The 13,542-nt window shown below is 46.4% G+C and overlaps 1 protein-coding gene across 2 annotated transcripts in view; it reads left to right on the forward strand.

Moving 5' to 3' along the window:
* The window catches only part of SLC12A8 (solute carrier family 12 member 8), a 62,925-nt gene extending 49,547 nt beyond the window's left edge, over positions 1-13,378 (forward strand). For both annotated transcript variants that reach the window (XM_062004758.1, XM_062004757.1), the window contains exons 10-14: positions 2,463-3,111; positions 4,217-4,314; positions 6,325-6,442; positions 8,651-8,711; positions 11,974-13,378. In XM_062004758.1, the coding sequence (XP_061860742.1) occupies positions 2,463-3,111; positions 4,217-4,314; positions 6,325-6,442; positions 8,651-8,711; positions 11,974-12,139 (1,092 nt within the window). In that variant the 3' untranslated portion in view covers positions 12,140-13,378. The remainder of the gene's footprint in view (positions 1-2,462; positions 3,112-4,216; positions 4,315-6,324; positions 6,443-8,650; positions 8,712-11,973) is intronic.
* Positions 13,379-13,542: the final 164 nt, after the last annotated feature.

Here is a 13,542-nt window from a genome sequence, read left to right on the forward strand (position 1 = left end):
TGCTTTCAAACCTTCACCTGAAGGAAGACTGGTGATTTAAGATCTCTGTGTGTTTGGAGGGTGAAGTGGGAGATGTATGAAATGCAAAGAGGGGGAGGCTCGGAGTCTGGTAACCTATGCATAGGCAGAAAAGCCAGCAAATGGATGGTCTTATTAAAAAAAATAAGAGCCCAGCTGCCCATGGTCCTTCCCCAGCCTGTCCCCTCTGCTGCACTGCTTTACCTTTTCCCTTTATTTTCTTCTTTCCTGCACGTTTTCGTTCATCTGTTCCTATCCTCTTGAGTAACCTCATAGCTGAGTACATGACTAGTCATGGTGTGTGGATTCAGGCTTCCTGCACTGGAGAAGAGGACACTTCTTTGTAAGAGAAAGTATCTTTTGGACACTATCAATTAAAAACAAAGAGTGGATTTGAAAGGCTAAGTTAGGGGCTGCTAAGCTTTACATATGCTTTGAAACAAAACCTTGCTTTGAATATGCCAAGAGGCTTCTTGCCTCTTCTTCCTTGTCCTCACTAACAATCCTCATTTACATGAGCTGTTCTACAGAGATCACTCAGAGTACCAGTGGCAAAGGACTCTCTGCTCTTGGGCTATACATTCAGAGAAAACTATTTTTTATGATTATCCCTTCTTTCTAAACCAAGAGAAAAGATTTCTATCACTCTCAATAACCTGCAGTACATAACTGTGCTGACAGGCTGGAAAAACCTTACAATGTTTTGCTCCTTCAGAGCACCTTGTAAATCCAGAAAAAAATGCTTTACAGTATTGGCATTCATGTTTAAATGAATAAATGTTTAAAAATATGGGACTGCTTTATAACTGTAATCATTTTCTGTCCTTTGCTTTATGGTTCTCAAATAATTTTCTAAAACTGAAGTCATAACAATAGCAATAACAATAAATAGTAATAATTATGGGGGAAGCAGGAACAATAATCACAGCAAAAACTTCCAGCTCCTGAAGGCAGTTGTCAAGTGATCTCAGAACGGGCTGTTCTCCACTTGGCAACCGTTGTGAAATCCTTACTGATTTAGCAATGTTGACTGCAAAGGTGATTCCCTCTCTGCTCTGATAGTTTTGTGTCTTTCTGTCAGCTCTGTCCAGGCAGAGTGCTGTGATGAGAGAGGCTCAAAAAGCAGTGAGAAATCCTTCTGTCTGCTGCCTTGAAAATGGTCTAGGTTTGGTTTATAGCTAATTAATAGATTTAATCTGCCTTTAGATATCTGTTCCACATCAGTTGTTTTTTCCCACGGTTGAAGAAAGTGGTGTGGTCACCATAACCCCAACTGATGGGAAGGACACAAGTGTTTTCTGCAGAGCTGAACCCGAGGCAGAGGAGGCATCCTGAGATTGTCTCATCTGTGCCTCGTCTCAATATGTCTTTCTGACACCAAAGATGCTTCAGAGAGCCACATTCCCTTGTCCCTGAGATGTATTTCTGTGTTGCTGTGGAAAGGCATACAGTTCAGAACTGATCCCCTTTTCTATTAATAAATAAGAGTGGAGGAAATAGAAATAGTTTCCATTTGAGCTGTGTGTTTATTAAAGAGGCACATGCAGTATGTGAAAGCCTAAGATATTTTAAAAGATATCTTGTAAGATATTTTCCAGTGAGGTCTTTGTGCATCCTGCACAGGCTGAAACGGCAAGAGAGTGCCCTGTTCAGGGAGGGCACATTACAACTGGGATTACAGTTTATAAGCTGGTGGCTCAAGCCTTTCCACCCCTGATGCCCTTTGCTTTGTCTCTCATTTTCTCTTCCTCTCCCTGCCTTCACCCCAAAGGAAGATGGTGATTCTCCTGGCTGCCTTCCTGGGGCTGACTCGGCTGCCTCACCTTCCTGCTGCTTTCTGCCTGCTGCTGGGCAGGCGCAGCTTGGGTGGATGAAAGGAAGGAGTGCAAAGGCTTATCAGACCATGGATATAGCTCAGGCTCATGCCAGGTCAGGGCCAGAAGCTGCTGATGTGAAGGTGGCACTGCTCTGTGCAGGCAGAGCTTCCTTGCCTGTGTGTGTCAGTTGAAGCCTCTCTAGCAGCAGGTGCAGGAGCCTTTTGGGCAGGCAGCGATGCAGAGTCCTGGAGAGAAATTAGAGGTGAATATTTCACTCTTAACAGTTTTTGTTGACTCCCCATAAGCCCCACAAGTTTCTCTGCAGATTCATTGCTGCTTTAATGACAGTATGTTACCACAGAGGTATGGGGTGGCAGTGGATGAATTTTCCAAAGACAAAGCTTGAGTGAGGCTCAGAGGTGAGGTGGGAGCTGAGCAGCCTTTGGCTTCCAGCCTGTTCTTTAAGCTGTGAAGCCAGTGAGCCTCTCCTTGCACATCCATGCATGTATTTCATGACTAAGGGGGTACTGCAGACTGCCCAGGTAAGCACAGAGCAAGTGGGGGGATACTCACGGCCAGGTGTGTGCTTACAAATTCAAATGTAAGTTTGTTGTATTTCTGAACTAGAAAGGGCCCAACAAGACTCCAGTGGCTGCAATTTGCTTAACAAGTCTCATCACCATGGCTTTCGTCTTCATTGGGCAAGTGAACGTTCTGGCTCCCATCGTCACCATCACCTTCATGCTGACATACATTGCCGTGGACTATTCCTATTTCTCGGTCTGCTTGAGCTCCAACATCCAGCAGAAACCTGGCGAGACCCAGATGGAAAATGCCAGACCAGCTCACTCTTCCCAGCCTTTAATTCTCGACAAGCCCTCCAGCTGTGCATCAGATGGGGTAATTCAAAGCAGATCAAACGGCACCTTGCTGGAATTCACAAAAGACATGGACCAGCTTTTTAAACCCTTTCGTAGCGAGCCAAGTGCTGACCAGAAAGGAGGAGCTGAGGGTTTAACCCCAAAAGCCAAACAAAAGAAGGCAAAGAAGCCAGCCAAGCAGATGTTGGAAGACAGCTTTCTCCTGGATCTCCATCACAGCGCTCAGTATTGCGGGGATGAGACGGCGGAGCCCCTCGGTGACAGGCGGCAGGACCTGGCTGGGCAGGGCCGCTGCCCATTGCCCATGGCAGATGCTCAGCTGACACCTGGGCTGCTGGAGCCCGAGGAGCAGCTGTGCAGTGAGGTGCCAGCACACTGTGGCCAGCAGGGGAAAGGTAGGAGCTGTACCAGATGGGCATCTCCACGCTCACAGGGAGTGGTTTGTCACACTTGCCTTAAGGCAGGCGTGAAACCAGCTTTATATGGGACTCTCACTGGGAGATTCACAGCAGTGTCAGAGAATCATAGAAACATTCTGGTTGGAAAAGACCTGTAAGATCATCAGGTCCAACCACACTGCCAAGTCTATCAGTAAACCATGGCCGTCAGCACTGGCTTTTAAATATCTCCAGGGATGGGGACTCCACCACCTCCCTGGGCAGCCTGGGGCGGTGTCTAACAACCCTCTCAGTGAAAAAGTTCTTCCTCATCTCCAATCTAAACCTTCCCTGGAGCAACTTGAGGCCATTTCCAACCCCCACCTTTATACAACCTCCTTTCAAGTAGTTCCTTTCAGTAATATCATTTATTCCAGGTGAGAGTAGAGCTCAGCACAGTGCATCACAGGAGAAGTTCCAGTGCAATTTCCTACAGAAGGTTGATCACAGAAAGGCAGGCAGCTGTATATTTAGTGTAGAGTTGTTTACTATGTACTCATTATTCTAGACATGCATGCCTAATGCTGTGCAAGAACAAGGTTTTGAGTATACCTTAGGGCTTACTTCATCCAGGAGGGATGAAGCCCTATAAGTCAAAACCTCAGGCTATCAAAATGGAGCAGTCCTTGTGCTGCAGGTGGAGCCTGTAATTCAACATCCACAGGCAAGAGCCTGAGTTTGTTTCATTGGCATTGTGACTGTCTGACAGCGTGTGCTTGCTTGGAGTTTGTCATCTCGCTGCTGTAGTGTTTTATCAGCACTAGGCAATGAAGCTTCATAAACCCCCATGAGGGGTTTTTTTTCACAAAGAGGGAAACTGAGGCAAGATAGGCAGATGTGGCCTTCAGATGGACTCAGCATCAGAGGTGGCAACATTGTTTTGTTGCACTTCTTTTCCAGTTTCCATTTTAGGGGGTTTGGTTTAACTCTGCCATACCCAGCTGTCAGCTAGAATTTCTGCCTGATTTTTCTGGAATCTGGGAGTGTAAGGTAGAAAGAAAAATCAGATCATAGCTCCTTTTTAATGACTCTTCTATTTTATCTTTTCTTTGCTTTGCTGTAGAATCATCTATAAAGCAACAAAATCCAGAGCTTGGAATTCAGCAAATACCAGAATCTTTCTACTCCAGATTCTGCAATCACTGGGTTTCCTTTGCTGGTGTAAGTAATTTTCTTCATTTTGAGCACTGGGTTTGTGATTGTAGAAAACAGAAGGAAATATTAATATTAATTAAAACAACAACAACAGCAAAAAACCCACAACCCCCCACCCTGAACCAAAAAGGTACAAATTCAAAGTCTGGCATCTTAGAACTTTAGAGAGGTATGGTTGGCTGGGAAAAAAGAATCAGTGGCCCTGTTTTCCACTGTGTTCCAACCTGCTTTTTCTTGCCCTGGGATGGAGTGAGACAGCAGCTTCAAAGCTGTGTTGCTTTTATCTGTGAGCCAGTTTCTGCAAGCTTGGGGTGGGGTTTTGTTAGTGCTGACCTCCTGGTAACAGCAGCCTGGCTGTGAAATTCCACGTTTTGTGGGAGGAAAGTGGAGCATTCCTCCAGCACCTTACTTTAAAGCATAAATAACTTTTCAATAGCTTCTGTCTTGAGCCCCTGAGGAGTTTAGGATGTTTAAATTCACCTTGGGAAGATGGATTATTGGGCAGATGACAGGGAAAGGGTCAGATACACATAATGAATGACCCACATGGCTATGCTGAGTGGACTCTGACTTCATAGCTGTGTGTAAAATGTAACAAACCCTCTCCAGCAACACACCAAACCCTTTTAGTTTAATCCTCAGATGGAGTTTGACACCTGATTTTCGCATTTGCTGCTGCTGCCAGGGAGGGAATGAGTGTGGAGGCAATGAGATTTTGGTGGGTTGCAGCCTGATGCTGTCTCTGGGCTCAGGAAGGACTGTGACTCCCACACATGTGTTGTGACAGAGCGGGCAGGTCTCTGCCTTTGCAGGGGACTTTGCTGCTGGATGTCACTGCTTTCTATCAGTAATCAGATTTGGGAGGAGGTTGCAGCAGAGCTGAGAAGGGATCAGTGAGGCAAAATAAAATCACAGAAGCCAAAATCAGATGCATTTATTCCTCCTGGCTCCTTTCCCCTCTGTACTCTCCCTTCGAGCTTCACCAGTCACGTCAGTCTGGACTCATTCAGCTCTTTCTTTGCGTGGGGCCTCTTGCTGTTCCTGACTTCACCCATGAAGAAGCTGACCCTGCCCCATTCATATGCCCCTTGAGCCAAATCTGCATCCTGAGCTGGTGAGCCTCTGGGTACCCCTCTTGCAGTAGCCCAAGCAGAAACTTGAGATCCACGCTGCTTCTAGGTCTCAGAATAGCTCACTGAAAGCTCCCCCTGTGCTGCTGAAGGTGGATAAACCTGTACTGTTCCTCCTTTTAGCAGAAAGACCAAATGAGACTCTCTGTAATACAGGAACCTCATTACCAAGAAACTTCAGCTATGCCATACCCAAACCTTTTCAGATAACACTGGGTGGAAATACTCTGCATGTGGCCACACACCGTGGGGTGTTTTGCAGGCAGGAGATGATATGGGTCCCCAGGGGTTCTGCTGCACCACTGATGCCCAAGAGCACGCATCCACCTGTATGGCTGCAGCTGGTGTTTTTCCTCTCCTGGGCTATGGGCTGTGTGGCAGGTCCTGTGCAAGGAGAGCCTCTGTTGTGTCCTCATCCCAGGACATGGTTAGGAGGGAGACACCTAAACCAAAACACTCATCAGTATAATTCCAAGGGCCTGCTTCCTGAGTACTCCCAAGAAGAGCCTGAGAGAGATGAGGTGCAGAGATGTCATCAAAGCAGATGCAGCATTTCTGGGGTGGAAAAAAACCAAACCCAAACCAGCAAATAGAAGAGCATTTACTGATACTTTCATAACACTGCCTCACTTATTAAAGAGCTTCTGTTAGAGTTGCAATGTGGCCTCACCTTAGCAGATTGAGGAGCAAACCATTGCCTCGGTGACAGGCTGTGTCTGAAGGTGAGTGGTGTTCCCTGGGCACTGCACCCCCAGCTCTTCCTCAGGGCCAGAGCAGGAGGGCAACAGAGCCACCAGGCTCTGCAAAAAAAAAAAGGCTGCCAGGTTGCCATCACCATGTTGTCTTCTGGACGCTGGGATAACCCTAAACCCTGTCTTGCCAACAGGCCATCGTGTCCCTCATCATAATGTTTGTCATTCAGTGGATCTACACCCTTGTCAGCCTGGGTGCAGCAGTTATTCTGTATTTCTACATTGGCCAAGTGAGCCCAGGACTCCCCCTTGGTGAGTATTTTGGGGTGTTTTTTTTTCTATATTACTAAATCAGCTTCAAAATTCATTAAGCTTTAATTTTGTTTAATTAGGAATTGAGACTTCTGTGTTTAATATGCAGGTGACACAGTGAGTGGTGAGGTTTTGTTTTGTTCTGTTCCTAGTTTTACTATGTTTTCAGAGAACTTCTCTTCAATTTTAGATTAGATTCTAGATAGTTTGAACATTGTTTTGAACTTAGTGCTTTAGTATATTGTAATTTAAATGGCAAAACCATACACAGAGTCTTAACAGGGATGTTAGATTGTAAATGTATCACAGGAATGAGCAAAATCTGCCTTAAATACATTTTAATAAACTTAATTAAATCAATCTAAACCCACCTGAGAAAGCTTTTAAGGAAAATGGGAGTTATGGCAAGTCTCTCATTAAACCTCAGCATTCAGAACTGTGGAACAAGAGGGCCTTTTGATTCCAGCACTAAACAGGTTGAATATGTTGGGAACATAATCTGGGAAAGTACTTTTAGGCAGAGGGCATTAGAAAGGTCTGTGATCGGCTTAAACAAGTTCATAATTAAACAGGGAGGCACATTCAGAAAGCAGCTCAGGAGAGCCCACAGCTCCTTGGTACAGCTGCAGGAGAGGTTTGTATTGGTCTGTGTCTGAAGGGAGAGGTGATATGCACAGTGTGCACGTACACATGTGCTTGTGCCTACACAGATGAGTAGGGGCATCCATAGATATGTAGGAGCACACCTGTAGAAGTACCTGCATGCCTGGATGTGCAATTTTTTTGCCCAAATGAGAAAAGTCAAAAAAAGAATGAGTTCATATGTTTTTGGGCAATGCAGAAATAGCTATTCAGGTTTATCACAGAATCAATGCATGATTTGGCTTGGAAGGGACCTTAAAGGCCATCTTCCAAACTCCCTGCGATGGGCAAGGACACCTTCCACTGGACATTGGGTTAGGAGGTACTAGATTTTAGAAATCTAGGTAATGAGAAACCAAAAACTAGTTGTTCACTCAGTAACCATCAAAGCATTGCTCAACAGTTCTTCTCTTTCTACTCCTAAGTGACTTCAATGCATTTTGATGGGATAGCAGAATAGAGCTGAGATGGTGGATAGTACTTGTGAATGTGTGTCTTTTGAGATACATCTAAGCCTTACCAAAGTTTATTTATGCCCTCCTTACATTAAGCAAAACACAAATAACATTGTCAGGCTTTGGAGTTTTCTTTGGCTTTGGATCTTCACGAGGTTCTATCTCTGTTCTCTGCATTCGAAATATTTGCCATTTGTTTCAGAAGCTGGTTTTCTTGGTTTCTTTTGCATGTGCATTCCTATGCATACAGTAAAACAATGCATGGCAAAGAGAAAGATTGAAAGGAATGCTCAAAGCTAGACCTGCTTTTTATTTGTCTGTGAGTGAACATTGTTTTGTGGCCACGTGCCATCCTATGATCTGTGAGTTTGTTCTCCAAAGGACTGAATGACTCTTCTATCTGGAAAGCTTGGGACACACTGCCTTGAGAGATGCTCTGGATTAAGGACTAGATTAAGACCTTGGAAGCAGAAATGCTCTGGGATTTTTGACATGTCCCTTCTCTCTCTTCCTCCCCAGCAGCCTAAGGCAAACCTGGCAGGCACTGCTGGGTCTTTGCTCCCCTCCCTGTCCCTCACCACAAACTTCTAGTTCTCTTACTGCCAGCTCCTACATTTCCCTGCCCCTGCAGTGAGAAAGTGCAGGAAGATAACTCTACAGAGAAATCAGCAAAAATGAGTGCTGGTCTAATAAGCTAAGGCAGCTCTCCATGGGGTCAGACAAGAGGGGGTGAATGAGGAGACCACAGCCACCATGGCCAGGCCAAGTTGAACAGCTCCTCCTTCTCCCCATCCCTGCAATGGGAAGGATCTTTGTAGCCCAGGGAGGAAAAGGTGCTGCAGTGGGTGTCTGTGCTTTGCTCATGGCTTTGCTGGGGTCTGGGACAGGATAGCTGTTCTCTGTGGGAAATCCAGGTTCATTTCTCTAAACAATCCTTTAAAACCACAGGGTGTGGGAGGACTGCAGGAGTGTTCCCAGCGTCGTGAAGTCTTTGGGGACTGAAGGCTAAGCACAAGCGTGTTGGTTTGAGATTGTATGCAAAAATTCAATGGCATAATGCTATTATGAGGGAATTAACAGTGTACTGACTTCTTGTGCCTTTTCCCTGTAGGAGCAGCAGCGAATTTCAGTTTCTTTGGCTGGATTAAGTCAGTTTTGATCACCTTATGCAGGTTGGTACCAGTCACTTGTCCCTGACCAAGGCCGTGCTCGTTTCTCCCTTAACCCACTAATGTGCATAAAGAGGAGTGGAAGAATTGACTTATTACCTTAAGCAATCTGTCTGACCCTTCTTGCGTATTCAAAGTTCTTCTTACTTAATGGTAAAAATAACTGTTTGCTCCCATTGCCCTGGCATGTGGCTGACCACCTAAGTTGGGGAGCAGGAGTCTCCTCTGCCATGTGCGTGGACATGTCAGCGCATCTCTTGGGGCCTGAAGCTTTATCTTACCCCAAAGGTCCATGCTCAACCTTTATGGCTCAGGTTGATCTGGAAAATCTGGTAGGAAATGAGAAATGGGAGACTCTATCTCTTCCACCCAGCGTCTACTGAAAGCAAATTACTGTGGTCATGGTGGAACAGACACATGTGGCAGCTGTGCTGGAATTTCAGAGAGGTATTTGGGGAGAAGCTACAATAGCTATGGGGCAAATACAACAGACAGTGAAGGAACCATTCAGGACTGAGTATACATGGGACTGCAATAGTATTGTCTTGGGTTTTTCCTTCCCAGAAGACTTTAAGGGTTTTGTTTGGTTGGTCATTAACCAGTTTTGTTAATATATTTTGATCCTATTAATTATTAATTCCTTCATGTTTGAATTTCCCATAGCAAGTAGTGACCATGTCTGTGCAGTGCAATGAGATTTGAGGCTCTCAATCTGTTAGGTTGCTCTTTTGTTGCAGTGGGTGAACACTGTAAGTCAGAACTGCACCACATGAGCTGCCATGAATTGTTATGTGCAAACTTGGTGGCTTCTTTAAAATAAATGAAAGTCCAGGAATTTAAGCACTTTGGCACCTCCCCATGCTTGTGTTGCCAGGGAGAAGGCAGGAGTGATGGGACCTCTGTTAGCTCTCCATGACAGATCTGTGGCATAGCTGTGAAAAGACAAGTTGGTCTCCCCCATCATACCCAACCCATACCAGACCAGTGGATTTCTCTGAGTATGGGACTGGGTCTCTGAAGAGGTGTGTCCTGCACACCTCTTGCCATGATTAGCTTGGTTCACATGTTGTTCAGGTTAGACTACCCAGAGGAGTGAGGGGATGCAGAATGGGTGCAGTATGTTTTCTGTATATCTCATTTGGAGTGAGGGGCTGTTCCCCACACCTTTGCACAGTCTACTGGACTGGTGACATGAGCCCAAGCCAAGGGTGAGGAGATGAGGATGGGAACAGGGCAGGTGGGGCCATACTGAAGCACTGCTGGAATTACTTATGGCACAGTGAGTCAGAGCCAGCTGTGTTCTCCTGCAGACACTTGTCTCTCGGGTTCCACCTCAGCATCTGGGTGACTGGAAAGCTGCATGGGGGAAAAGGACCTGGGGCTGTTGATCAACAGTGGCTGAACATGAGCCAGCAGTGTGCACAGATGGCCAAGAAGGCCAATGGCATCCTGGCCTGTATCAGAAATAGTGTAACCAGCAGGGCCAGGGCAGTGATTGTCCCCTGTACTCAGCGCTGGTGAGGCTGCACCTTGAGTACTGTGTCCAGTTCTGGGTCCCTCACTACAAGAAGGACACTGAGGTGCTGGAGTGTGTCCAGAGACAGGCAATGAAGCTGGTGAAGGGTCTGAAGCACAAGTCTGATGATGAGAAGCTGAGGGAACTGGGGGTGTTTAGTCTGGAGGAGCTTGATGGGGGTACATGATCACTCTCTACAACTACCTGAAATGAGGTTGTAGTAATGTGGGGGTTGATCTCTTTTCCCAAGTAATGAATGACAGGACGAGGAAATGGGCTCAAGTTGCTCCAGGGGAGATTTAGATTGGAGATGAGAAGAACTTTTTCCCTGAGAAGGTTATCAGCCTCTGTCCCAGGCTGCCCAGGGAGATGGTGGAGTTGCCATCCTGGAGATACTGAAAAGCCACAGAGATGAGGTGCTGAGGAACATGGGTTAGTTGTGGGCTTGGCAGTGTGAGGTGAGTGGTTGGACTGAATGATCTTAAAGGTCTATTCCAACCAAACAACTCTTAACATTCTATGATATGGCTTGTGTCAGATCACTTTAGCTCGGTGCAGCTATGATGATAGTGCAGAATTCTCCTCCTGGTTGTCCCTCAGTGTGTCTAAGCTCTGTTTCCTGCCCATGGTCAGAATTTCCCCATGGGAGGCTGGTTGACATATTGAGGCCTCAAGGAGAGTTACCATGTGTGGAAAGGAGAAACTGTCCTCCCAGAGAAGCAGCCCTACTTCTTGTGAGTAGAGGTGCTGTTGTTGCAGGGAGATGTTATCCTGAGAATTACCAGACCAGCACAGTCCTTAGTGCTTTGATCAGTGCCGTTGAGGAGCAAAGACTGCTGAGGAGGAGAGTTGGAGGCAACCAAGGACCTCTGACATCTCTAAGGCTCTTAGGTGCTCAGCAAGGTCTGAGTTGGTGCTATAAGCTCTTGGAGTTTTGATGTACAGATGTGCAATAAGGGTTTCCTTAAAATCGACCTCTGGGATAAAGAAATTGCAGGAAAATCTCTTTCATTGAAAAAGTTACAAAAATAGTTGTGTATTAAATGGTTACCAAGATGATCAGGGGACTGTAACATCTCTCTTATGAGGAAAGGCTGTGAGACTTGGAACTGTTTAGCCTGGAGAAGACTGAGGGGGGATTCTCATTAACACAAGTACCTAAAGGGTGGATGTCAGGAAGATGGGGGTACACTGTTTTTATGTAGTGCCCAGTGACAAGACATGGGGTAATGGATGTAAGTTGGAACACAAAAAGTTCCACTTAAATGCAGGGAGAAACTTCTTTCCTGTAGGTTTTCAAACCTACCTGGACACATTCCTGTGTCCCCTGATCTAGGTGGACCTTTAGCAGGGGGGTTGGACAGGTTGATCTCTAGAGGTCCCTTCCAACCCCAACCATTCTGTGGTTCTGTGATTCTAAAGCTTAGGAAACTATAAGAAGATGTTTTTCATTAGCAAGTGGTTCATGTTCCTTCTTCTCCTGCATGGTGTGGAAAGTGTTTGCCACAGACAATGTCCAAAGAGGAAATGTATTTGTTGAGAAAATGTGTATATTCCAGTGTTTGCTGAAGGAAGATAGTACATTTTTTGTGCACCTTCTAAGAAAGATGTTTTGAGATGACCTCCATGCCTCCCAAGGGTGCTGAGAAGGATTTCACCTTAGAAGGATTGTTTGTGCAGCCAAGGGCGTGGCTGTGAGAGGATGGCAAACAAGGGGTGATGCAGGTGCCTGTGCTGCTGTGTTTACAGGAGGAGGCCATCTCCCAGGGAGCAGATCGTGGTGACACCGTCCTTTGCAACAGTTGGCATGGAGACCACGCAGCTCACGGAGGAGAACGCAGACTTTGCCTCGCGGGACCGCTATCACCGGTCCTCGCTTATCACCACGGAGGAGCTTGGGAATCAGTTCCAGTAAAGGACACACACACACAAAAAAACCCCAACCAATCAAGCCATCACTTTAAAGAGCCATTTAGACATGCAAATGGCTGCCACGGTGCCTTGTGAAATACTTGAATCGATACGAAGAGGATGTGAAGTAGTTATTGAACCATTGGAGGCTTGTTGCTCTAGTGCAAACTGCAAAGTCGCTGGGTTTCAAATCTTATCCAAAACGAGGGGTGAAAATTGCAAAAGCAAAGGGCCAGTCCAGGGAAGTGATGAGTTATTAAGGACAATATCATCCTTTAAAATAAATCCATTCTAAGCACTACTGAGCTCTAAAGACCATCGCTGCTATAAGGGCTTGCAACACACTGTTGCACGTGTCCTCTGGGTGCCTGGGGATACTCTGTGCCTGGGAGCAGTGACCTGGGCTGCAGGAGCCAGTGCTCTGCCCTCACCTGTGCCACGGGTGGACGTTACCTCCCACATCAATTCACTTCTCTTGGCAGGAACTGACCTGCTTGCCACACAGTAATTTCCTACCTCAGCATTTCAGTTGCCATGGTCTTAGGAAGTACTTTAAGGCGTTAGACAGACAGTAGGCCAGAATCGGTGGCAAGTGCAAGAGGATTATGCAATATGTTTGTGACTGGAAACGCACCTTTAGATGCAATCATGCAGCAAAATGACCTCTACTGTAACACTGTGAAATGATGTCTTAGAAGCTCTTTGTAGTGATTTCTCATGTCCTTTCTGATGTGACACCTGGGACCTGACAACATAGATGGGTCCAGCTCCCGGCTGAAGGGACAGAGGGTTCAGAAGTGCCTTAACAAAATACATTGAGCCTCATCTTTGCTTGGATGGCTTAAAGCCCATTCCACCGTGAGCTCCCCCAAGGAGCCATTTCCCCCACTGTGGTGATGTGGAATACGGGAGGTTGAGCTGAGGGTGCTGCGGGATTTCCCACATAGACCTTGGGGCTGGGGAGCAGTGACTGTGGGGTGAGGTCTTGCATGGATATCCTCATCCCTGTCACTTCAGCTCCCCAGGGAAAATGCCTTCTGCTGAGCACTGTCCTGCCTGCAGGCAGCAGTCCTGGAAGAGATCCACAGAGGTACGAGGGAGAGCTTTGGATTGAGGCAAGTCCCAGCACTACAAATCAGTTCTGATGCTACAAGGAGGGGGGAAATCACTGCCTTTCTCTTCCTTTCATCTGATTGTTTCAGCCTTTAGATTATTTATTTCTCCTTCTGTGCAATAAAAGTTTGTGACACCAGGAACTCCTCTGTGTGCTTGATGTGGGTGCAGTCGATGCCTTTGAGTGCCAGTGCTCAGCGCCCTGGCGTTACCAGCCATGGGGGGACCCTCTATCCCATCTCCTGCTCTGGCCAGATGCAGCTTTGACTCTCAGTTTTCTTACAGAGGGAAGGC

This window comes from Colius striatus, chromosome 11 (assembly GCF_028858725.1).
Source record: "Colius striatus isolate bColStr4 chromosome 11, bColStr4.1.hap1, whole genome shotgun sequence".
NCBI lineage: Eukaryota > Metazoa > Chordata > Aves > Coliiformes > Coliidae > Colius > Colius striatus.